General features: G+C 36.9%; 1 protein-coding gene across 1 annotated transcript in view; it reads right to left on the minus strand.

The window, feature by feature from the left end:
- The window catches only part of LOC306659099 (uncharacterized protein), a 155,235-nt gene extending 129,519 nt beyond the window's left edge, over nt 1-25,716 (minus strand). Inside the window, exons 1-2 of the mRNA XM_079136413.1 lie at nt 25,562-25,716; nt 22,624-22,719 (exon numbers count right to left, since the gene is read on the minus strand). Of these exons, the coding sequence (XP_078992539.1) occupies nt 22,624-22,719; nt 25,562-25,641 (176 nt within the window). The 5' untranslated portion in view covers nt 25,642-25,716. The remainder of the gene's footprint in view (nt 1-22,623; nt 22,720-25,561) is intronic.
- Nucleotides 25,717-27,551: the final 1,835 nt, after the last annotated feature.

Here is a 27,551-nt window from a genome sequence, read left to right on the forward strand (position 1 = left end):
GAGCCAATTTTGGGGCATAGATATTTATGATTGTTATGTCTTGCTGATTTATGCTTCCCTTAAGCTGTATGTAATATCCTTCTTTATCCCTTCAGACTAGTTTTGGCTTGAAGTCCACATTATCTGAAATGAGGATGGATACTCCAGCTTTTTTTTGCTGTGTCCGTGTGCATGGTATGTTTTTTCCCATCCTTTCACCTTTAGTCTGTGGGTATCTCTTTCTATGAGATGAGTCTCTTGCAGGCAGCATATTGTTGGATTTTTCTTTTTAGTCCCATCTGCCAGTCTATGTCTTTTTATTGATGAGTTCAGCCCATTAACATTCAGGGTTATTATTGTGATATGATTTATCTTCCCAGTCATTTGACTCATTTTTGTTTTTTTGACATGATTTGGTTTCTCCTTATTTGGCTATTCCTTTAGGCCAGTTCCTCCCGTTGCTGATTTGCATCGTTGTTTCTCATCTATTCCTCATGGAATATTTTGCTGAGAATGTTCTGTAATGCCAGCTTTCTTTTTGTAAATTCTTTTAGCTTTTGTTTATCATGGAAGGATTTTATTTCATCGTCAAATCTGAAAGTAAGTTTTGCTGGGTATAAGATTCTTGGTTGGCATCCATTTTGTTTCAGGGCTTGGTATATGTTGTTCCAGGCCCTTCTAGCTTTTAGGGTCTGGATTGAAAAATCTGCTGATATCCATATTGGTTTCCCCCTGAATGTAATTTGATTCTTTTCTCTTGCAGCCTTTAAAATTCTGTCTTTATTTTGTCTGTTAGGTATTTTCATAATTATGTGCCTTGGTGTGGGTCTGTTGTAATTTTGTATATTTGGAGTCCTATAATCCTCTTGTACTTGGTTTTCCATTTCATTCTTCAGATTTGGGAAATTTTCTGATATGATTTCATTGAGTAGATTGTTCATTCCTTTGGTTTGTTTCTCTAAGCCTTCCTCAATCCCAATAATTCTTAAATTTGGCCTTTTCATGATATCCCATAGTTCTTGTAGATTCTGTTCATGATTTCTTACCATCTTCTCTGTTTGGTCAACTTTGTTTTCAAGATTAGATATTTTGTCTTCAATGTCTGAGGTTCTGTCTTCCAGGTGTTCTATCCTATTGGTTATGCTTTCTATGGCATTTTTAACTTGGTTTATTGTTTCCTTCATTTCAAGGATTTCTGTTTGTTTTTTTTTCAGTATCTCTGAACTCTTTATTCAAATGATCTTTTGCTTCTCGTATTTGCTCTTTTAACTGTTGATTGGTGCGATCATTTAATGCCTGCATTTGCTCTTTCATCTCCTTGTTTGCTTCCCTGATTGTTTTAATTATGTACATTCTGAACTCCCTTTCTGACATTTCTTCTGCTGTGCTGTCATTGGGTTTTATTGATGTAGTATCTAGGTTTGTTTGGGACATTTTCTTCTCTTGTTTTCTCATATCAGTCAGGTATCAGTCGGACTCTGAGCTATTGCAGATTTCCTCTATTGGCTTATAGTGTCCCTGTAGATTTCCAGTATATCACCTCCCAGCCTTCAGTAGCCTGAAGTCTTGGAGGAACTTGATAATGCAGTGCTTCTGAAGAAAGCTGCCCCTAGCCCGCTACTGGGTCCAGGGCTGGGGGCTGGTTCTGTGTGGAAATCCTCTTACTGGGTGGGCCTGCTCCTAGAAGCTGGCTATAGACAGGGCCTTTCCCTGCCTGAGGGAGCCGGGCTACTCGTAAAAGCCTCTCCCTGTCCTGTCTTGGTCCTGGAAGCCGCGCTTAGTCTGGGGCTTGGGGTTGGCTCTGTGCGGAAAAGCTCTCACTGGGCGGGCCTGCTCCTAGAAGCTGGCTGTGGATCCCGCCTGCCACTGGAGGGAGCAGGGCTGCTTGGGGAAGACTCTCGCTGCCCTGCCCAGCTCCAAGAAGCTGCCCACTGTCCAGGCCTGCCGCCCAGGCTGAGGTTCACCTGGTGGGAAAGACTCACCCCTCGGCTCTATGTTGGTCCAAGTCTCTCAGTACCTCCCCTTCTTGAATCCTGAGTTCTGGAGCGACGGAAGATGCAGTCACCCTCTAGTCCGCCATCTTGGATCCTTGTTAGCCCTATTTCTAATAAATTCTTCATTTAATTCATCCTTTAGCAAGTGGTTAGTTGATATATAGAGGAATTTTTTTTTTCACCTTCTCACTGTTTGAATGCACTCAGTAGAAACTTTGGCTGAATTACAGAAAAATACCCTAATATAAAACAAAATATGAAATGAAAGTGTATGTATTAAGAATAGGTGAGAGTGAGACCCCAAGGCAGGGAGTCAGACACAGAGAAGGGAAAGGCTCAGGTCTGGCAACACAGCTCTCCTGTTGCCAGCCATACCTTACAGGGTCCAGCTACTTCAGCAGAGAAAGCATCCACCTTGAGTTTTAGTCCTGCTGTGCTAGTTCAATGACTGACCTTCAGCTATTCAACGTAAGTCTTGTTAAAGTGCAGAGACTATAAAATGGTAACAATAGGATCTCCCTCAGCAGGATTAATAAATGTTAGCTTCTATGACTATTATTATTGTTGTTGTTGTTGTTGTTGTTGTCCCAACCCAGACATTGTTCTAGGCATAAGAAATACTGTTTAGTAAACTGATTTAGGATCGTTGCAAGATGAGGACTTAGGGGTCATAGGTAACTATACCATGAATTCAGATGTTAGATTACCCTAATTTCTCCTGAAGGGAACCAAACCAAGAACTTCTGTGAAGTCTCACTCCACTTTGAAAGTGAGTTTTGATGTCTTTCCATAAACTTTCTTTGAATCAGAGCCAGAGAAACTGAAGCAACCACATGCTCATTAGTGTAGGCCTGACTCATTGTCCCAACTCCAGTCAGTTTGGAGGAGCTGTCAGTCAAAAATGTGAGGATCTTTTATTGTTGAGGTCTTGGTTTTTATAAATCATAGAAGCAAGGAACGGCAAGTTAAAATGAGAGTCATCTTAACTTTGTGGGTGGCAAATTAGATTAGGGAAGCAAAAGCAATGGGGAAGATTTTAGCAAGATTTCTGGGGAGTTAGGGATAAGGATGGTGGCATCCATGATGGTAAGTAGAGTGACAACTTCCCAATTAATAGTTACTTTTTGTTTTTTGGTACTGGGAATTGAACCCAGGGGCACTTAACCACTGAGCCATATCCCCAGCCAGTTTTTATATTTTATTTTGAAACAAAATTTGCTTAGGACCTTGCTAAGTTGCTGAGTCTGGCTTTGAACTCCTACCTCAGCTTCCTGAACCTCTGGGATTACAGGTGTGCATCACTGTGAAAGGCAACAGTTACCAATTAAATTGGACAGACTTTTTTTTTAAACTTTATTTATTTATTTTTATGTGGTACTGAGGATCAAACCCAGTGCCTCACATGTGTTAGGCACTCGCTGTATCCCCAACCCCAGCCCAAAACTGGACAGACTTTAAACCAGTAAATTGTAATATTTCTAATTGAGCTTCAGGCAAAAGAATAGCTGGTACAGCTATCTTTTTTGTTTCTGTTCAATAATTAATAAGAACTGTTTGTTTACTTTACTCATCTCTTCTTGTTTGAGATCACTATTAAATAATAATGAAATAGAATAGTAGCATCGTGGGTATATTTTGTTGTTAAGAAATCTCTTTCTCAAGAAAATATAATTTCAAACTGCAGTGTTTATCATAAACTCCATAGATAAGAAAGGGAATTCCAAGGTAATCTACTTCAACCTCCTCCACAGGCAGAGGTCATTCCTTCAACCCATAATATCCAGGAATATCTAGCCTCTATTTGACACAATTATTATCAAGATTGTTTTTAGAAATTTCAGCCTGATTTCTGGTAAGTGTCAGTTCTAAGATAATTTTTCTTATAATTGAGACAACTCATTTTTCCTGAAACTTGCAACCTTTTCCACTGACAGCCATTTGCGATTCTGATTGGTGGTAGACTTTGTAGCTCTACAGGTGATTTTTTCAAAACAGTAGTAATCAACTACATAATTTCCAGAAACCAATATTGCCAGAAACCTCTAAATTCCTCTTCAATGCCTTATTGAAGAGCTGATGCAACATGTAAAATACAATGTGGCTTTTCTCTGGCAGAACATAAGCTTCATGAGGGAAAAGACTGTGTCTTCTTCCTATATTCCTGGCCCCCAGTGTAGTGCCTGACACATTATAATGGCTGTAGAAGAATATTCAAAAGACACCAAATGAACATCTGTAGAGTTGTCATTTGTTTTCCATTCAGTGTTTACAAGTAACTTTCTTTTAAAGTTGTCTGCCATTAGGACAGTCACTTCATTGTTCATTAGTACATGACTTTGGTAAGTATATCTCCTGTGGAGAGAAATATTGTAACAAACTATTATGGCATTCAACACTGATATTTCAGTTACTCAACTAATCCACCCCCTGATAGAGTGAACTTTGAATTAAATGCTTTGAAGACTAAAGTCAAGTAAATCTTGATAAAAATCAAAGGCTGCAGAAATCTTGTTTGACAGAAAGCATGAACAAAAATGCTAAAATTAATACTGTTTGGGGAGAAACACTCATTCCAGAGCAGACTAAATGAAGAGCAATCGTTCAAGAGTATCAAAAATGCCTATGTGATCAAAAGACAGAAACAGCCTCTTTTTTACTGCAGCTTTTAATATTCCGGGACTCATATTCTGCCTACATGAGCACCTGTCTTTGGGGTAACCAAGATTATTTGATCACCTTATCTCATCCAACCTCAAACTTCCTGTGAGGTAGGTAGACACTGAGAGCTCTTGGTTCTGTTTTCAAGATGAGGCAAGTGAATTAGAGAGGTTGTTCACACACTCCACATTTCACAGAAACCTGTGGAGGAAGTCAGGGTAAGAATTGACAGTTAACTCCTAGGCAAAGAAATCAGTGGCTGAACTTGAAAGGACATTGTAAGGCCCTAGACCATAGTGGCTTTAATAGGAAGACTTACTTGTGGTTACTTGAGTCATGTCACCACCGACACAAATTTTAAGTAAATTTTAATCATAATAGTAATAGAAACATTCATAAAAGGTACAGAAGAATATAATCTTAAAAACAAATGAAAACATACATCCCATTGCCGTTTTTCAGATCCCCTTTGCTGAGTTATCCACTGTTTAGTGTGTATTTCCAAAATTTTGTTGTAGTTATATCTTCCAGCTCCTCTTAAGTAGCTACACTTGCAAGTCTAATAGATTTCACTTTTCATGACTTTTTACTGTTATCTCCCAATTCTGATCTCACAGTTTTGTGATTGCTCACAGTTCTTAATCTAGTAAGTACCAACTCCATCCTTCCAGTTGCTCAGATCAAAAACATTGAAGTCATCTTTGGCTCTTCTCTTTCCTTAATATCCTATGTATAATTAATTCATCAGCAAAACATATTGGTTATCTAATCAAACTGTATCTAAAATGCAAACATTTTATCTCCATCTATATTACTTCCACCCTAATACAAGCTACCATCATCTCTTGCCTGAATTATTATAATTGTCTTCTCATTGGTGTGCCTACCTCTACATAGCTTGTTATTACCTATGTTCGGGGTGGCACCCGGAGGGATCCTGTGAAAACACAAATCAGATCGTATACCTTACATGCTCAAAATTCATCCAAAGGTTCCCCATCTGATTCATTATACAAGCCCAAGTCCTTACAGTGACCTACCAGACTCCACATGATCTACTGACCTTCTTACCTCTACAAACTTAATAAATTGAATTTTGTTCCTGTTATACTTTGAAAGTCTTTGTCAGATATATGATTTGTGAGTATTTTCTCCCAAACTGACTTATCTGAACAGTGCTTTTAATTTTGGTGAAGATAAGTTCATCTATTTTTTTTATTTTTTATTTCATGGATCATTGTTTTTGGTGTCATTGAAGAAATTTTTGCCTAAACCAAGGTCACCAAGATTGCTCCTGTTTTCTTCTAAAATTTTCACAGTTTTTAGATTTGCCCTGTGATACATTTTATAGTTTATTTTTATATATGTATATATATTTTTGTATATATACATATGTATTTTTGTATATGTATTTTTTATATGTGATGACATATGGATCAAATTTTATTTTTTGTATGTGAATATTCAATTATTACAGTGAAAACACTACTGTCTACTAAATTACCTTTGCACTTTTTTAGAGAATCAGTTATCCACGCATTTGTGAGTTTTGTTGAATTCAGATATTCTTTTTGTCTCATTGATCTATTTTCCTAACTTTATACCAATGCCACACTGTCTTGATTATGCAAGTTTTATAATAGGCCTTGAAATTGGGTGGTTATCCCTAGAACTTTATTATTCTTACAGATTTTTGTAGCTGCTCAAGATCCTTTGTATTTCCATGTCAGTTTCCACAAATTCCTGCTGGCATTTTCATTAGAATTATGTTTAATCTATAGGTTTTGGGGAAGAAATTGGCAACTGTCTTCTGACCCAGGAACACAGTATATTTTCCCATTTATTTAGATCCTTCTTAATAATTTAGAAATGTTTTGTAATCATCAGTGTAAAAACCTTCTATATCTTTTTTCAAATTTCTTACCTAACCAGTTTAAAATATGATGCCATTATACATTATATTTTTCTTTTAATATGTTATTTTTTCTAATATAAAGAAATGCAACATAATTCTATTATGCAATTATAATTCTATGGATTTTGACATAAATAATCCTGTTGTCTTTGAATAAAGACAGTTTTACTTGTTTCTTTCACAATCTGGATTTCTTTTATTTCTTTTCCTTGCCTTATTGCACTGGCTAGAACCTCCAGTGCAGTGTGGAAGTGGTTGAGAACAGATGCATTGTGTTACTTCTGATCTTAAAGAGAAGATATCCCTCCCCCCAAAAGGAAGACTTCCTTCATTACCTATTTATCTATACATCTTTCATAGATGCTTTTTATTAGGCTAAGGAAATTCTCTTAACATTCCTGGTTTGTTGAGAATTTTTATCTGCAATGTTTTTGGATTTTATTGAAGATTTTTTCTGCATTTATTGAAATAATCATATGGTTTTTCTTTTGTCATGCTAATATGATGAATTATATTGATGATTACATGTGAAGATTTTTTAAATGTTAAAACAAACACATTCCTAGGAAAATGACCACTTGAGGGATATCCTTTCAATATGTTGGTAGAATTGATTTGCTAAAGTTTTGTTCAGGATTTTTGCATATGTATTCATATGGGTGTAGTTTCTTTCCTTATACATCTTTCTCAGATTTTAGTATTTTGTGGGCCTCAAAGAATTAGTTAGGAAGTATCTCATCCTCCAGTTTTCTGTAAAAGCTTATTTAAATTGGTATTATTTCTTCCTTATATATTTGGTAGAACTTACCGGTAAAGCCCTCTTGACCTAGATTTATCTTTCTTTTTGAAAATTCTAATTCCTTTAATAGAGATCCATTCGGGTTATCTATTTCTTCTTGAGAGAGCTCTGGTAGTTTGTGTCTTTGCCAGAAGTTATACATTTCATCTAGATTTTCAAATTTATTGGTTTAGCATTATAATATTTCTTTATTTTTAATATCTAAGTGCTATATTATCTCTCACATTCCTGATATTAAAATTTTTATCATACTTTTTCCTGATCTTATTTTTCTAGTAAACCAGGTTTATTGTTTTTACTTTATTTATTTATTTTTTTTTTTGAAGCTCATTGATTTCTATGTGATTTCTGTTATTTCCCTTCTGCTTACTTTGGGTTTCATTTGTTCATTTTCTAGTTTGTTTGTTTGTTTCTTTCTTTCTTTTGTTCATTTTCTAGTTCATTCATTTGTTCGTTCCTTTCTTCCTTCCTTCTTTTCTTTCTTTCTTTCCTTCTTTCCTTAAAAGGCTAGGCAAGCACTCTTAGCTGAGCTACATCCCCAGCCTGCATTTTCTTCTTTTTTATAGTGGAAGCTGAAGTTCCTGAATTGACGCTACTCTTCTTATCTCCTATAGGCATTTATAGGCATTTACTGCATCAATTGCCCTCCAAATACAGCTTTAGCAGCATCTGGCACAATTTTGGTATGTGGACTCTCATTTTCATTCAGTGTAAAACACTTTTTTTGATTAGTGTTAGCTTGGTTTATCTCTTTTCATTGTTTTACATTTAACCCCATTTTTCTTTATATTTAAAGCAAGCTTATTGTAGGCATTCTATAGTTAAGGTCTTGCTTTTAAGCCAATTTTAAATCTGCCTTTTCCTCTATTTATGCCTTCTTTTAGATTACTTGAATTTCTAAAATTATTCCATTGATCTCTTTTGTTGACTTTAAGCTGTAGTGTTTTTGGGGTTTTATTTGTTTGTTTGTTTGTTTTTGGTACTGGAGATTGAACCCCAGGGCACTTTACCACTAAGCCACATCTCTAGCCCTTTTTATGTTTTATTTAGAGACAGGGTCTCCCTGAGATGCTTAGGGCCTTGCTAAGTTGCTGAAGCTGTCTTTGAACTCATGATCCTCCTGCCTCAGCCTCCCGAGCTGCTGGGATTAACAGGTGTGCTCCACCATGCCCTGCAGTAGTTTTATTTTAATGGTTCCTTCAGGGTATAAAATAAGGCTAATTTGTTAGATAAACAATAAGGTTTCTCTATACTGTAGCCTTCTACAGCAGTACCACTTTTTAAACATCTACTGTGTCAGGTACTTTTCAACACTTTAAATACATTGACACATGTATAATAGTACTGTGATATATGGATTATTATTCCCATTTTGCATATGTGAAAACTGAGGCCTAATCAAGATCATACAATTGATACATGATTAATTCTGGATTAAACCTCTTTTTCTTTAGTCCTCTATCTGTGATTCAGTAAATTAATAGTTGTGTCTTGAATCAATATTATGTTGTAACTACCTCCTTTGAAATTTTAGTTTTGTGTTATTTTTATTGTTCTTGTTTTAACTCACAAACCTATTTGTGGTAGTTTAAGCATTAAGGATTTCCTTACATTTTTAATTTTATGTGATTTGGAAAATTGCCATACCACATGGCTGAGGCCCTTAGTTCCTGCAAGGTAATCCATCAAACATAAACTACAATTTTTATTATTCTAAATATTCTTCCACTGGATGCTATGTTTAACTCCATTATCTCTGAGATTCTTTTCCAAGTTTACCAGCCTGGGTTTTTATTAGTTTGGTTTGTTTGGTTGGTTTTTGGTACTCAGAATTGAACCCAGGGACACTTGAGACCCACATTCTGCTGGGCAGGTGGTGCATGCCTGTAATCCCAGTGCCTTGGGAGGCTGAGGCAGGAGGACCCCGAGTTCAAAGCCAGCCTCAGCAAAAGTGACTCTGTCTCTAAATAAAGTACAAAATAGGGCTGGGGATGTGGCTCAGTAGTTGAGTGCCCTTGAGTTCAATCACCAGTACCCTCCTAAAATTTTTTTTTTTAAAAAGAGCCACATCCCCAGTCCTTTTTTATTTTGAGACAGGGGCTTGCTGAATTGCTAAGTTGCTAAAGCTGGCTTTGAACATGGGATCCTCCTGCCTCAGCCTCCCTAATTGCTTGGATTATAGGCATGTGCTACCATGCCTAGCATCAGTCTGAGTTTTTAAATTCTTCCTAGAATTGATTATTAAAATAATTATAATTCACTTATGCTTTTATTTAATGTGATGCTTTCCAATTTAATATGGATGTACTATAGAATTGCTTTGTGGTTTCTCCTTATACGAATCTATGTTTGGCAGGTAGGTATATATCAGTGTTGTTCACAGATTCCTGGCAGTGGGGTGGTAGCTTTTCTCTGATGTTCTTGGTGCTATGAGAAGGCAAAACTATTATCATAATAACACTAAAAAGATGTTCCCTTCACCACTATGTTGACTTTACACTTATGGAAAAAAAAAAGTCTGATGGGAAATTCAATGGCAGCTTCAGCAGCAACACCAGGCCCAAACAATAGATTGGTGGTTGTATTCTTTGCCACACTGCATGAGGTGGGGGTGGGGCAGTTTCATTTAGCATCCTTGATGGAACAGTTAACGATTATTATCAGTAAACACTGATCCTTGATTGCATGTGTTTTTAATGTTCCATGTGGTAATGAGGAAGTATGTATGAAGCACTTCTACATACCAGAATATGAGGATTGTCTCAAGGAAAAGGTCTTGAGTGGCTGCTTCGATTGTGAGCTCAACTGACAAATAATGGTTATTTAAACTTGTGTATTTGTCAGGCATTTTATCAAAAAAGTGAACCAGGTCACTGTCTCTAAAAGAATAGAAATGACAACACTCTAAAATTTAATCTTTCTATTGAAAATTAGAACTTTGTGATAGCTTCTCAGCACTTAAAAATCTTGATGAATTAATTGGTAATAATAGTAGAAAATGTAATTTTTAAATTGCATAATGAAATATATCAACACTTGGAAAACCTGTATAACTCAATCAACCAGTATTTTCCAAATGACAATTGCTTGATATTACACAATTGTGCATGAGTAAAAGTACTTGATGAACCAACTGATACCAATTGTAACTGAGTACAAGATGTGCATTGATAAGGTTTCCTATTCTACCTTGCAATTTTCACTTATCACGTGTTGATGTGGTGTCAAAAAATGATATCCATGATTATATGAAGAAGTTACTAAATAAAGTATTTCTTCTTTTCCCAAACACATATCTGTGTAAGATGAATTTTCTACATATACTTCAGCCAAGTAACGTATCACAACAGATTAAGTGCAAAAGCAGATAATAAAAAAAAAAAAAAAAAAGAATCCAGTTACCTTTTATCAAGCCAGACATTAAAGAGATTCGCAAAAATGTAAAACACTGCTACTTTTCTCACTAATTTATTTTGGAAAACACTGTCATTTCAATTTAAAATGTTATCAATATTAGCATACAATGGGTTTGTTTTTAATGAATTAAAAGTTAAATCATTTTAAATTTCTCAGTTTTAGTTTCCAATATGGTAAATTTTGATAACTATAAACCATATAAAAATCTTACTTGAGATCCTCAGAAATTTTTGAAACTATAAAGGGATTCTGAGTCTAAAATGTTGGAGAACTGTAAGTATAGATAGTCTAGCTGACGCCGAGCCAGTGCTATTCTCTGGTAAATTCCCTTCCCTCTTCCCATGATGGTTCTTGATTTACTGGGTTATGATCCTTTGCTTCATCCCTGGATCAGCTGAAAGACAAGAGGGGTTCATGGGTTGTAGGGGTTGTACTTTGACTCCAGCAAAGCCTATCTTATCCTCCCTTTACTTGTCCACTAGGCCAAAAGAGTTTTGTCTTTCTCCAATGCCTGACCCTATAATATAGTATGTCTGTTACCGTAAAGGGTCCAACTCTCCACCTACTGGAGTGAATGGGGAAAGAAATTGATTTGCAGACTGAGAAAATAATAGAGCAAATAATGCAAAGAGTGTAGAGACAAAAGATAGAAAAGCAGCCTAAAATTTCCCAGAGTTCCTGCAGACCTCTCACCCTAGGTTCAAGTGTGTGCCTGAGCACAGGCTTGGGTGCTCTCAGAGAGCCCAGCACTAAATATTATCTTTTCCTTTTATCTGCTTGAGTGGACTTTTTCTTTTTTATAAACTTGGCAACCACATTGAATCATTTATAGCTAATGAAGTAGGACACATGTGATCCATTATCAAACTTATGTTAAGTTTATGATGTGCTATATATTAAGGTCTGATTAGACTAGAAATACAAAGCCAAAGTTTCCTGGAAATGCAAAGATACTATTTCTATATTGAAGTTAAAAAGAGGAATCACCATAGGGTACACATGGATTAATTACTCTCTTCAAAGAATTAAACTCTATTCTTACCACAAAATTATGCTGAACAAAATTTAATCTTTTATGCTGAACAAAATTTAATCTTTTCTCTGACTGTTCAAAGAATTTAGAATCTTGTAATGCTCCAGGGACATTATCATTTTGTAAATTGCACAAAAAATTCTCATTATTTCGGCTTTCTGGTAGTTTGGATTTAGAATAAATGGGACTTTACTGTAATACTCTGAATTATTAAGTTCTGGGGAGCTCAAAGTACTTCAAATATACATGCATTACATCACTTATCTTTCTCATGAAGTTGACAAATGGAAACAGTAATGGGTGGATTTAGGATACAAAGTCATGTTTCTTGAAGTTTTAATGATTAAATTCTTCCATTTGGCTACTCCAAACTGAGGCTGGCTTTTCTATTTAAAAATATTTCATATATAATATATAAATATATAATATTACATATAATACATAACAAATAGATATATGTTTTATATCGACACACACACACACACACACACACACACACACACACAAATACCAAATAGGGCTAAGACTAGAAGCAAAGAATTTGGGTCATAATTTTATTATAATAAATAAATGATTTGATTATAGGTTTCAGCTTGTAAATTTTCAGATGAACTTAGATTTTGGAGGATTTTTTTTTCACAAAAGTGAAAAACTCAATAGTAAAAAAAATCAAATTTATGTATACTCATGAATTTCATTGAACTAAAAATATAGTTTAACACATACAGGGAAAAATCAACAATGTGAAAAGAGAGCCTACAGAGTAGGAGAAAATCTTTTCCACACACACTTATAGAGCACTAATCTCCAAAATTTATAAAGAACTTACAAAACTTTACACCAAAATTTCAAAGAACCCAATCAATAAATGGGCCAAGGAACTGGACAGACACTTTGTAGAAGACATACAGGCAATTGATAAATATATGAAAAAGTGTTGAAAATCTCTAGTAATGAGAGAAATTAAAATTAAAACAACTCTAAGATTTCATCTTACTCCAATTAGAATAGCTATCATCAAGAACACAAGCAATAATAGATGTTGGTGTGGATGTGGGGAAAAAGGCACACTTTTACATTGCTGGTGGAGTTGCAAATTGGTGCAGCCACTGTGGAAAGCAGTATGGAGATTCCTCAGAAAACTTGGAATGAACCCACCTTTTGACCCAGTTATCCCACTCCTCAGTTTATACCCAAAGGATTTAAAATTAGCATACTGCAGTAAGCAGCCACATCAATGTTTATAGCAGCTCAGTTCACAATAACTAGATTGTGGAACCAACCTAGGTGCCCTTCAACAGATGAATGGATAAAGAAACTGTGGTATATATACACAATGGAGTATTATTCAGCCATAAAGAAGAAGTGAAATAAGCCAAACCCAAGAAACCAAAGGCAAAGTGTCTTCCCTGGTAAGTGGATGATGATACATAATGGGGGTTGCTGGGTGGGGGGTAAGAAAAGAATGGAGGAACTTTAGATTGCATAGAGGGAAATGAAAGGGAGAAGGGGGCGGGGCATGAAAGATGGTGGAATGAGACAGACATCATTACCCTATGTACATGTACGATTACACCAATGGTATGAATCTACATTGTTCACAACCATAGAAACAAAAAGTTATACCCCATTTGTGTACAATGAATCAGAATGCAGTCTATATAAATAAAAAACAAATAAAAAATGTTTAAAAAATATGCAGGGAAAAAGTTTCCATTAATTTTTTTTTTTCCTCTAGCCTTCCGTTTTGGACTCAGTGTAGTAAAATTTGGCTTTCTACTTACGGACTATCTATGACCAAATATATTTACTATATAAATGACCATATTGCCCCCCAAGTTCCTTTCTAAATATCTCTTTCCCTTAAAATGTAATTAGTTTCTTTCTGCTACTAAAAAGTTTAATGCTCTCAGAAGCCAAGGCTTATTTCTGCATCTCCTGCTGTTTTAGAGTATCTGTACCTTTCCTCCTGCCAGTTAGCATGGATAATCAAAAGTGAACTGTAAGGAGAAATCTTCCATTTAGGAAACATCAATTTGTACTAAGTCTAATCTAAAAGATTAATATGGAGCATGTGGTACATTCAATAGGAAAATGGCATTTAAATATTAATACTAGATAAATACACTCTTGCTGCTGTCTTTGATAATTTATAAGTCATACACTTCTAGAAGGAAGTAAATCACTCTTCTTTTATAGTGTTGCTCAGTAACATTATACAGCAACATGTAAAAACAAGGCACCATTTTCCTAGTCAGTTCTGACAAGGGGAAATGAAAAATTTGCGTCCAATTTCAACCTCATTACCTTATAGCCTCACTTCATGTCCTACCTGGTACGTGATCCTAACTGGTGCTTTCCAAATTAAATGTATATTTTTCAAACCAATATCTTAAGTGGTTATGTTCCAACAGTCCAAATGTCGATTACCAAAACAAACATTTGTTTCTCTAGCAAGTGTTTTCACACAAAAGCATTTGATTCGCGTACTGCAGCAAACAAACATTTGCTTTAGGCAGTTAAGGCAGCCAAAAGTTCTTGCTGAAACATTTCACAGGCTGGCTGGCATCCCTCCCTGGAGCAGGGCTTGCTGATGTCCGAGAAGGCCTGGGAAGCCATTTGCTGACCAACAGAATCCTTTGCAAGACATTGAGGCCATTAAGATGCTTAAGTTTTTCAAAACACATCTTTTAAGAAAAAGTGCTTTTAGTTATGATGTTTCCATTAGAAAATGCCTCCATGTCTTCACAGTGCTTCATTTGCTAATATAAATTCAGTCTTTGGGGTAATCACAGAACTAAATTCTTAGGAAAGTTCACAAAGCCAGTTTTCACATAAAAACATTCACACAATTCAAGAGTCATTATTTATGCAGCAGCCCATGAGAGTTCATTACATAAATAGTACTATTACTACATTAAAGTCTATTTTCTCTCTTGAACAAGAGGTAGATTATCTGTGTAAATATATTTTTCTTAAGTGCACATCTACCTCACTGTCAAGACACAGCTTCCACACAAAAATCCTCTTGTTTTCCATATTATTTAAATTCTTTTGGAATGAATTGATATTTCTCAGGAAGTGATTTACTTAAATACATGTTCTTTAAAGCATGGGGAAATTGATTCTTAACTTCTGCTCCAAAGACATAGTATCCTAGCAACTGGGTCACGATTGATTCTTTGGCTAGTTCTAAACTGAGAATTTACTAGCCCACTTAAAGGCAAACAAAGAGGAGTTCCTCTTAGAGGAAGGAGTGAATGAATGAATGAGTGAATGAGTGAAAACAGATGCACATGCACATACTAAATTTCATTTAGAGTGTATTTGATAGAGCACACGATAGTTTTGTCCTCTACCCAATCTACTTGCAAGAAGAGTTTGTTGAACATCTTCTACAGGTTTGGTTCTCTTTTGGCATTGATGGGGATTGGGCAAGGATGGTAAGAGAGAGCAGGTACATGGCTGGAATCATTCTGGTAAGAATAGATGTAGCATGTGTTATGAGCCAGTGCCTACAGGTGATGCAACTTGAAACAGGTAGAAGATGGCAGATCAAGACTCACCCCAGGTCTGATGTTAAAACTGTAAACTATAGTACTTTGACATGAAGTCACCTGAGAGAGTAGATATGGAAGCGCCAATAATATTAAAGTAACAAAAACTTGTGTTTACTGAGCCCTTGTTTGCATTAGAGACTGCTAAGAACATGGCATCATGGAGGAGATGGAACTTGGCACTGGGCCTTGAAGCAGGTGGGGAGAAGGAAGAATCCAGGAGGTTGTGTCCTTCATAAGATGCAACTGCATGAACAGAGGCATGAGGAGGTGGGGAGGTGCTCTTTTTTTGGGACCTGACAGTCTTGGGATTATGGATTGTTGGGGTGTGGCAGTACTGAATATGCAGGAGGCCCCAGATTATGGAGAATTTTTGCATACCAGGCTGAGATGCAGAATTGACCCAGGAGGAAAATGTGAACTCACTCTAAGGTTCTTGAGTATTGGAAGCATGATAATCCCCCCTGTGGGACAAAGGAAATATGCATTTTCTGTTGAAATAGCTACAGCCAGTGTTCTTCTTCAAAAAGGTTCACATTTACAGTACCACCCATATGCCAGCAGTGTCTTAAGGGTTTTCTCACCTCCTGCATTTGCAAACATTTTAGTATTTGCTAACTTTTTCTTTAAATATGATATCCTCTGTTTTTTTATTTGCACACTCTTGACTTTTGGTGTAAGTATGTATGTACTTATATTTTCATTGTCCATTTGCATTTTTCTGTCAATTGAATGTTTTCCTCCCTTACTATAATTGGAAGTTTGTTTTTTGTTGTTGTTGTTAATTTATAGTTTTTTAAATATATCATAAGCTCTATCCCTTTATCATATATTTGCAATTTTTTCAGAGTATTGTCTTACTCTGGATTAAAGTGGTTTTTTTCCATATAGAAATTTTTTATACTTATGTAGCTAAAGGTACAATTTTTTTTTTTTAATTCCAGGCTTCATCTGCCTAGGAGGAAATGCCAAAATTATAAAAATATTCCAATATTTTCTCCTAGTACTTAAAATTTTTGATACATTTACATTTACATACACATACATTTGATCCATCTGGAATATAATTTGAGTTAGGTGTGAAGTCGAAATTTATTTTCATTTTTGCTACTGATTTGAAATGCCTAATTATCATATGTTAATTTCCTATGTATGGATCTATTTTTGGTTCCTATTCTGTTTCTTTAGTGTATGATGAAAAGGCACAATATTGGTGTAATCAGTATCTTGTTATTTCAAAAAGTCCTGATGTAGCATAGCACTATGGTTAAGAACATAGATACAGTTTAGTAAAGAAGAGCATTAGACTTGGCAGCCAGGTGACACTTTACCACTTTCCAGCACTGAGAAACATTGCTTAATCACTCTGTACCTCAGTTTTTCTGTCTTTAGAATGGGAACAATAATAGTGATTATACAGATTTAATGGATTTCTATATGCAGAGCAGTTAAAACAGTACCAAGCACATAGTGAGCAATTATAAAGGTGTCAGCTACCATTGTCATAATTCCCCACCCCCCACATTTTCTTGCTTTGCTCACCCATTATCTGGGTGAGTTATATAATAAGTCCCCAAGAGAGCTTATCAAGGGATTCCCCAACATACTTCCCTTCCTGTGAAGATTTCTAATGCCAACTGTTAAGAGAATTCATTTTTTTATTCATCTGGCACAGAGTGAGCACTCAATAAATAGGAGTCATTCTTATAGTTTTAATAATTATTTCAGAAGGAGCAACAATCTTGCACTTTTTAGTCCTCCTCAGATATCTCCTTCTCCACTCCTAAGGGAACCCCTTGGAGAGGGGAAAGAAAACTAGGAGTGGGACACAGAGGAGGATGAGGAAGGAGCAAATTCTTAAATTCCTTTGGGGGAATTTGTGAGTCCATCTCTCTCTTTCCCCTCAGATCATTCTGCTGTGGTCCTTGCCTATACAGAGCTGGGAATTAGAGGAAAGCTGCCTGTCCCTGTATTTCAGTCATGGCATTCAGAAATCTGGAGAAGATAATGCTCCCAAGAAATGCAACTCAAGATTGACAAAGGTATTCAGCTGCTTAGCAGAAGCCTACTGGGGCCAGCAGACAAACATCAGTGGTCATTGAACATTTTTGCTGATGAAACTCCTAATTTTTTTTTTTTTTATAAACCATATACCTCTCACCAAATTTTTAGGTTAACACTTAAAGGGTAATTAGAATAATACAATAAATGGTAACATTTTTTTAAAAAGTTCACTTCATTCTAACAAACCCCATAAGCAATTTGATAACACCATCAACCATAAAAAAAACAAGATTTTATTTGACACACAGGAATTTTACTCTTTTTCTCTGTGCATTCATATCATAATTTCTTATCACACAAAATTTTATTCTAATTTTTGTTTTCAAGTGTTTTCTCATCACCCTAACAGACTTCTTATTGACATAAATAAAAATACAAATTGAAATTTTATGTCCCATGACCAGAAGATCATACAGGTGCTCACAAAATGTATCTTCTGGAAAAACTGATCAAAACAACCTACATAGACTTTTAACATTTTTATGAATTATTAGTCATAAAACATAAAATTAGAATTTTACCTAAAAATGCATGCCTGTAGAAGATGGATGAGATTTTATTTTTTCCGCATATTGGTTCACATATGCACGGATGGATCTTAATACTAGAATTAATAAGCTCAGTATCATCTCTGTCTCTATTTTTGGCATTTATAGATGTAAAGGTTGAAAATACTGGTTTGCAAAAGAGTAAAAGAACCATTTTGTCATATTGGCTTCAATATTCTGAATGGCCTCAGTGTCAGCAAAAAAGTCATAACACCCTATGAGAATGCAATATTGACTATGTGACACATAGTCACATAGTCACCCTAGGTGACTATGATGCAATATTGAGATTGCATCATAAAAAGATTTGAGTCGGGCAAAGGGTGTCCATTTCCCTTGCATTGTAGGTTGGGTTCTTGGAAAGCAGATTGTAGGGAAAGATGTTTATTGGGGATCAAAATCTGATCCTTGAGTACAAAAGATATGGTTGTAGACCTGACCAGTTCTTAGGAGCTCTGAAGTGAGCTGTTAAAGATGTTTTGATGACAGCCTGTACTCCTACACTGTACCCCATACACTCAGTCAGCAGGCATGAAGCTGTCCTGCGAAGGGTGTGGCCTCAGGGCTGGAAGCAACTGACCTTTGGTTGCTGGCTACTGACCATGCTCTTTTGTTTGGGGGCTTCATAGAGCTGTCACCACCAATTAGTACACCCTTGTGGCTTCAAGTAACAGAGATTTATGCTCTCATGGTTCTGGATGCTAGAAATTCAATCGTCAAAATGTGGGCAGGGTTGGTTCCTTCTGGGGGCGCTGAGGAAGAATCTATTTCACGCCTTTCAGATTCAAGTGGTTTCTGGAAACGCTTGGCTTTCAGTGTGTAGATGCATTACAACCATCTCTGCCTCTGTCTCCATATCTGTTTCCTTTCCAGTCTCTTATAAGGATACCACTCGTTGCATTTAAAGTCCACTGTAATCCAGGATGATCTCATCTCAAGATCCTGACTTTAATCACATCTACAAAGACCCTTAGTCCATTAAGGTAACATTCCAAGATTCCAGGTGAACATATCTATAGGGGGTGGGTTTAGCATTTGACGCAGGACAGGTAGCAAGTTCTTTGTTGAAGGGGTAGCTGAATTGCATATCTCCATATCTACAGTATCTTGTAAAGTGGGAAAAGAGGGATTGTAAAGGTAAGCTGAGGAAAAAACAGGGCAGCCACAAGGCTCAGAAAATAAGCAGGTTACCAAGCAGATCAACTTTAGAAATGAGAACATATGGAAATTGAGTATCTGGAATTTGCTATTCCTTGGAAAACCATTGAGTACCCTAGGGTGACAGGTAACCCAGTTTGAGGATGTGGTTTGAGCTGATTATTTCCTTGCAAGAATACAGACCTCAGCTTGTTAGATTTCAGGTTATCTAAGAGTGTTAGAAATTTATACTTTAAATAATATCTTTTTGTTTTTAAATGTTGAAAACAAACTATGCAGATCCAAGAAATGAGCGTTGTGGAGCTAATTATGGCCACTGAAGCAAACTGCTTTATAATGTTTCTATGCCTAATTCTATCTGTCAGCAACTAGAAGATATGCATCTTCCTTTGATTGCCACAATTTTACTGTCTCACCTGGACAGCTGTCTGTCAGGGTTCTCCAGAGAAACTGAAGTAACAGCATAAATATGTACATAGGGAGATTTGTCTTAAGGAACTGGTTCACACAGCTGTGAGGACTGACAGGTCCAAAATCTGTAGGGTGGGCTGGCAAGCCAGAAACTGTCAGGAATAATGCTGCAGCCTTGAGGAAGAATTTTTCTCTTCTCCTGGAAACTTCAGTTTATGTAAGAACTCCCAACTGGTTAGACAAGGTCTGCCCTTCTTCTTTTTTTTTTTTTTTTTTTTTTGTAAACAAATGGGATACATGTTGTTTCTCTGTTTGTACATGGAGTCAAGGCATACCATTTGTGTAATCATAAATTTACATAGGGTAATGCTGTTTGATTCATCCTGTTATTTTTCCCTTCCCCCCACCCCTCCCACCCCTCTTTTCCCTCTATACAGTGCTTCCTTCCTCCATTCTTGCCCCCTCCCTAACCCTAACTCTAACCCTAACACTAACCCCTCCCACCCCCCATTATGTGTCATCCTCCACTTATTAGCGATATCATTCGTCCTTTGGCTTTTTTGAGATTGGCTTTTCTCACTTAGCATGAAAGAAACTGCCCTGTTTTTTTTTTTTAACCCTTCATTATTGTTTATATATGTATATTTTATATTTGTTCTAATTAGCTATACATGACAGTAGAATGCATTTTGACACATCATACATAAATGGAGTATAACTTCTCATTGGTCTGATTGTACATGATATAGAGTTTCACAGATCATGTAATGATATATGCACATAGGGTAATAATGTCCAGTTCATTTTACTATCATTCCAATCCCTGTGCCCCCTCCCCTCCCCTCCCTTTACTCCCCTGTGTCTAGTCCAAAATACCTCTATTCTCCCCTCTCCCATTGTGAATTAGCACCACATATCAGAAAAAGCACTTGGCCTTTGGTTCTCTGGGATTGGCTTATTTTGCTTACATAATATTCTCCAGTTCCATCTATTTACTAGCAAATGCTGTAACTTTCATTCTTCTTTAAGGCTGAGTAATATTCCATTGTGTATGTATACCACATTTTCTTTATCCATTCATCTGTTAAAGGGCACCTAGTTTGGTCTCATAGTTCAGTTATTGTGAATTGAGCTGCTATAAACTTTGATGTGTCTGTCCTGATTTTTGAGAGTAATTCATTTCCTTTACTTAAAGTTAACTGATTTTGGACATTAACTACATCTGCAAAATAGCCTTCACAACACCTAGATTAGTGTTTAATTAAATTACTGAATACTAAAACCAGCCACATTGATATGTTGTTGAAGAAACTGTGAAGTGGAAGGAACCATATAGGCTACCTGACTCAATAGCACCTTATAGTTCAGCAGAGGAAAGTGTGGCCCAGTGAACCAAAGGCCACACAGCAGGAAAGAGAAAGAAAACTTGAAGCGATGCTCTAGTTTCCCAATGCAGAACTATTTGCACTATCTTACCATCATGCAGCTCAATTCTTAAGAATAAAATCATAGCCCATGAAAGCACAGAAAGTTCCTCAGAGGTTAAGTGGGCCACCCCCATCATCTTACAATGAGCTCTAGGGAATTTAAGCAGAAGAATTGTAACTTCCGGGGAAGAACATTTTCCATCACATACATTGCCTTTCAGATATGATTGTATGTAAACTAGGTTATGTTCATTTTTCTTTTTCTTTTGAGACATCTTCTCTCATAGGAGAATCACTGACTTCCCATGAGGGTATAACAGCCAATAAAACCAAACCAATATGATTAATTGAAAGTTTAATTATTTGGGTGCCAAATCAATGTCTTTCCTAAAATTTTTGTGGATATTTACCAATTATTTTTCTAGAACAGCAAGACCAAGAATTGAACAGTTAGTTCCTCTATGGGTGAACTTTTGAACTCCCTCCTTTCTGCTACAGCTGGTTATTCTCTCAGAAGACCACAGGAGTGGCTTCACTTTAGTAGAACTTAACAAACTGAATTCCAACTCTAATCAGTTCTATGTCACATCACATCCATTGCTCAGGCTTATTCAGATGACCTAAGTCACATTTCCAAATCACCTTCTCCCATCATATGCCTCAAACTCAGTCATCCCACCCATAGATCAGAAAGAATGGCCCCTATAATTATATTTCTTCATTTTCCAAGTGTGGCTATAATTCAGCAAAACTTGTATGTTTACAACCCCAACATGGTCAGTGACAGAAGCATATTAGATGATAAAGAGATGCCAGTATAAGGCTGGTGATGAGGGAAGGGCCAGATTTTTGTTTTTGATTCTTATGGTCTAGAAAAAAGAAGGAAGTGTTGTCTTGGTGTGACCCTGAGAGACATCAAGGCAGGTCTTTCCTTTTCCTAAGAGCACCTCTGCGATGACAGTCTGACTTTCATTTCCAATAGTCTTGATATTTTCTATATGTTTTGCTTATTATTTAAAGCGAGTTTAAAATTAGACATTTTTCTGTTGACAAGAGTGGCAATTTATATATATGCATATTTAATGTATATTAAATATTAAAATATATACATATATATTTATAGGGCATAGCTGAAGGAAATAAACATTCCTAAAGTTATATAATTTCTTCTCTCTTTCCCACCCTTAGTTAAAATTAACGAAACAAAAGGAGAAGGGAAAATATAATTTCACAGTAGCATGGAGTTCACTGTTTCTCTAGGCACAAAGGGGAAAATCAAGTCTCTGGGTACCACATGTCCTCTGAAATAGCAGTAAAGGAAACATAATTTAGCAAATTCTATTTATTTGTTTTCACAACCAAAGTCACGATTCTCTTCCCACAGAATCAAGGCTTAAAGTCTTGATATCATATTTAACAATACCAAAATTCTTTATTTTCCAGGATAAATAGGTTTGGGAAATGGCCAGTGGAATTTTCCACTTCAGTTAGCCACAGTGGGGAGTTTACATTGTTACACAATTGCAATGAAGTTTAGTAATGAGCATCACAATGGAAAATTAATAAAAGCTCAGTGTAGCCCGGCTCATTCAAGTAATTGTCAATTAAGGCTACAATCAATACCGAGGTAATAGCTCATGAACAAGGATACTTGGGTACTTACTTCATTAACGTTGCAAATCGATGTCGACCATTTGGGAGTAAGTGCAGAGAAATGAGCTCATATATTGGAGGTAATAATAGTTGGGGAACTTGCAGGCTGAAAGGAAACATAGGGATCAGAGTTGGCAAATAAACAAATGTCAGAGAATAGCTCAACCTGGTTCATAAGATTCTGGTTACTAGAGGGCAATACCTTCTTTGTTCCAATGTTTGATGCTGAAATCCTTTGAAAATACCTTGGTTTCTTTTTTTAAACTTGGAATGCTGATCAATTGCATTTATTTCCTCTTCCTGTTTGCTTTTAGTTCCCCTTAGATACTTGTATTTTTCCTGTCATTAAAAATGGCTATAAATATTTCTCCCATAGTCCACTGTAGCACTAGGTAATTTCCCAAGTTGTGTCTGTTTATTCAGCAGGTGGGCCTTCCAAGGGCATTTGCTTAGAGAATAGTCTATGATCAGCATTGATAGACAGAGTGTCCTACTCTTTCTCTTCCCTTTCTCCTCTTTTCCTTCACCTCCTCCCCTCCCCAAAATAGCACCTAAATCAAATATGTGCATAATATGAAGTTAGAATGTATTCTGAAACCTGAATATAATTTTAGCTTTGCATACCTAATGGAAGGGACATTACTATAGAGATCAAGCAATGCATGCTGTTGACTTTCCAAAGTCGAAACCAGTGCAAACCCTGTGCTATAATCATAGTAGTAAATTCCACCACTACCTTATTGTCATCCAAAGAATATATTTTGTCTGAGAATTTATGGATTTCTTTCTTGCCTCATATCCTTCACAAGAGTGGGTAGCCTGTAATTTGCACATAGACTTCCATCCTCTTGTTCTTTGGATGCTTGTGGTTTAATCCTATTTGACATTTCTTCTCATCCTTCAGTTCAGATATGAGCATTACAAAATGTAGTTATATTGGTAATGTTATATGTAAAAGAGAGACATGGAAACAGGTCTGAGACCACAGAGTCAATGACAAGGTTGAGTTAGAAGACAAAGAGGGAATTCTAATGACAACCTTGTAGATCTTCCACCATCCTGGTTGGTTTCTGATACATTGGATGAAGAGCCCATGTTTAGAGCATTTTCAGTTAGAACTTGTGGAAAGGCAGATACTGGGAAAAGTAGAAATAGCAGGTCAGATTATGGGAACAACTGCATCTTTATTCCTCAATCTAAGAGTATCCCATTAGTAGCAAAGTGGAAAAGAGAAAGCTAAGAAGTGTTGGGTGTTGATTTCTTGGCTCCTGCTGCTACTGCCCTGCATTAGGTCTAAGTCCAACATCATCTCATGTAAAGAACAATCAAGTAGGAATTAAGAAATTGGAGATTCAGGAGCAACTTGTTTGTCTTTGGAAAGAAGTCACTGAACCTTCACTGAGCCTCCATTTTCCCATCTCTGAGCAATGTCAGGATCCAAGAAGATAATGCACATGGCAAGAAATACAGCTCCCTCTTCTAAAGTGTTCAGCTTCATTAGAGTCTAGCACGGGCTAGTCCTTACACACAGATCTGGGTATTTTAAGCATATTTAAGGAATTTAAGCATTGCTCAAAATTATTCAATAATAACAATAATGAAAAAGAGATGCTATTTTTTAAATACTGAACGCATCGTGGTTTTCTTTTCCAAACCAAGTGTTCTCCATAAAGAAGTCATTGGGAGTCCATAATTATGCAATAGCAGTGGAGTCATCTGCCCTTGCTACTTCCAGGGCAGCTGTAAATTGGGACACACGCATGCAGCCAAAGGAAACCATTTCCTTGCCTGTCACCTCGTATGTCAGCCATCAGTCAGGAGCAGGTTTTTATGGCGCTGCTGTAGAGCCAGGAAATGGGGCACCCCAATGGAGCCGCAGACAAGCCCTGGATGACCCCACCACTAACTGCACACATTTTGTAAGCTTGCCTGCCAGGAGATGCTTTCTTCACAGATGTAAAATATGAAGTGTTTACTCTAGCACTTCATGAAGATTCCCCCCGCCTTTCTTCTCATGAAGAAATCCATCCTCTGTGGAGGCCTCAGGCTCCCCCGTCTCTTTGCTCCACCCAGGGTGTGAGGAGAGGGTGCCTCCTGTGTTCTAAGTCACTTTTTTCCCAAGGTGTGTGCAATGAAGGCTTGCACCTGCCTCTACCACACTCAGGCAGCACTGGGTCCCTGTCAACTCCATCCGCCCCCATACTCATCTCCATCTTGCCATTCTACTCTGGAATCTTCAGCAAACTCTTGGTCAACTGTTGCCACTCTACTTCCTCTTCCCGGGCCCAGCCACCCTGATGGAATTATGCTCAGATGTGCCTGGGTAATGCTCCCATGAGGGTGTTTCAAGAAATAGCCATTTGAAACCCACAACTATATTTGTTTCAGGGATGTTATTATATATTGTCTCATAGAAAATCCCTTTATGAGGACAATAAAAAAACTTCTTTGATCCAATACTGGAAAGAACTAGGCTTTTCCTGAGCCGTGACTTCTTGTTCTTGGGTTTTTTTTTTTTTGTTTGTTTGTTTGCTTTATTATTTCTTTCTCTCCTGTGAATCTAGCAAGGGACCTTTGCTCTCTACTTGGTGGCTGCTAGAAGACTTTCTGTAATACACCTCAACTCAAGAACTATTCATTATGTATTTTTAACCACTAACTTAAATTCTGGATTTTATGGGATTTTATTTATTATTTTTGCATTCTCTTGATCTGATTCATCATTGTGTGTGTGTGTGTGTGTGTGAGTTTCAATAATGTGTACAACTCTGTGTACAATTTCAAAAATGTTTTGAAATTAGTTGGAGCATAAGTACCTAAAAATTAGATCACCTTTCCAACATTTGTTGAGCACCTACTTTATACAGAAGTCTGCTCTGGGATGTCCACAGCCTGGATTTGCTCTTGCGTCCTTAAGATGAGAGCGCCACCAGGCAAGCTACACTTACATGAAACCCTGAAGAAGTGGAAGCCAGAACGACAACAGGAAGGGCAGTTGGGCTGGTTGTGTGGCTTCTCGGTCATTCATCCTGTGATGTATGGGGATCGGGCTTCTGCTTCTGCCTGCTGGCTTGTCTCTGTGTGTGTTACCTCCAGGATGCTCAATCTCCAGCTGCAGTGCAACACACAAATGCCAGGCAAGAGAAGGTTCTCAATTAATGTTTCTTGACTGGATGGATGGTCAAAGGCCCATCACTTTCCTGCTTTAATCTTCCAGTTGTTAAAAAGCACACAGCATAAAATCCAAATTCCTTACATTGGGCTGTAATGAACTACACCTATCTGGCATTCGCCTACTCCCTACCTCTCTGACTTTCTTTGCTTTGCTTCCAACCTTCTTTCTTTTGTTATTCCCAGAGCCTGGAAATCTTTGCTCCCAGGTTATGGCAAGGGCTGAAGCTGAGACTTCAAGTCTTCATTCGGGTCTCAACTCTCATTTTTTAAGAAGCTTCCACCCAATCAATAATAACACCTGCCAGCCCCACCACCATCCCTATGAATCCAGCGACTCTGCTTTTACTTCCTAGCACTCATATTGACTGCTCGATCCCACATAAGACTACTGAAATAACGCTGATGGCGTTAAAAAAGTCAAGTTTGTTGCTTGGTGCAATAAGTGGTAACTACTTTGATGGAGTCATAGAAGCCTCTTACAAGGGGGAGATCAAGAGTGGGATAGTGGGGCTGCAGTTGTAGCTTAGAGGAAGCATGCTTGCCCAGCACATGAAAGGCACCAGGTTCAATCCTCAGCACCACATAAAAATAAATAAATAAAATAAAGGTATTGTGTCCATCTATGACTAAAAAATAAAAAAAAAAAAAAGATTGGGATATTGATAAGGTTTTAAGAGTAAGTTAAAGTGGGTCTTTCAATGTGAAGACAGATTGGAATTGCAAAGTCTGCATCGAATTACAATTTGCGATATAATAAGTTTAGAACTGGGTGAAAACAGTGAGATGAGGGCTCCTTAGGGGGCACTAAAGAACATGTAGACAAGTTGGGTTGTTCTGAGAAACAGCTGACTACCCAGAAGAGTCTGTTTTCAGAAAAATGGATTTTCAGGAAGTTCCTGAGACAAACAATAACATTATTTGCAACTTAGTCATTTTAGGGCTAAAATTTTGTGAAGTAGTGTAATCATGTTAGTGCGGACAGTAGGCTGTATGTCTGTAATGGTTTCAGTTGTTATTTGTCAGTGTATGAAATGATGATGTTTATTTATTTACTCCTTTATTATCTGTCATTACCTGTTGTTATCTATGATTACCATCACCACACACAAATGTAGTTTCATATGTTTGTAATTCCTCAGTTCCTCTATCTTGTTCATTTCTTTGTCCAGAGTACCCACAAAGGGGCCTGGTTCCAGGCAGAAGCTGAGTATTTAGGAAATTTGAAGTAAAATCAGGACTTTGCCTTTGTTCAACACCAGAGGCCAGAATGTTGCGTTATCAACTCCTTGCTGAAATTCAAGCAGCAACTCTTCCATTCAATAGGAACCTATATGATGGAAAAGTGGGCGTTGGCGATTAGGCTAAGATGCTTCCAGGTCTGAAAGGGTTCATTCTTTCATTTATTCACATAATCAATTCATCTTTCATGAATTTCTCATCTGGGCCTGGCATGGTGCCAGGTGTTTGCCATATCAGGCTTCTGATATCTAATCATCATCTGCAAAAATGGAGGTGTCTGAGGAGATCCGTCCTTCTCATTCCCTGGCATGCCTGAGCTGGAGTAAGTGAGCATTCTCAGCAATTAAAAGACTTGCTCATGAAGGGTATTAAAGACATTAGAAAATATATAGCATTAAACATGTATAATGATAAGTGAAATAAAGATATAACATTATATGTTTAATGTTACATATGTTTAATGTTATATATTTCCTCAAATATACAAACACATTTTCATCTATATATATATAAAATGTTATAAAG

The sequence above is a fragment of the Sciurus vulgaris genome, assembly GCF_902686455.1.
Source record: "Sciurus vulgaris genome assembly, chromosome: 4".
NCBI classification, from domain to species: Eukaryota; Metazoa; Chordata; class Mammalia; order Rodentia; family Sciuridae; genus Sciurus; species Sciurus vulgaris.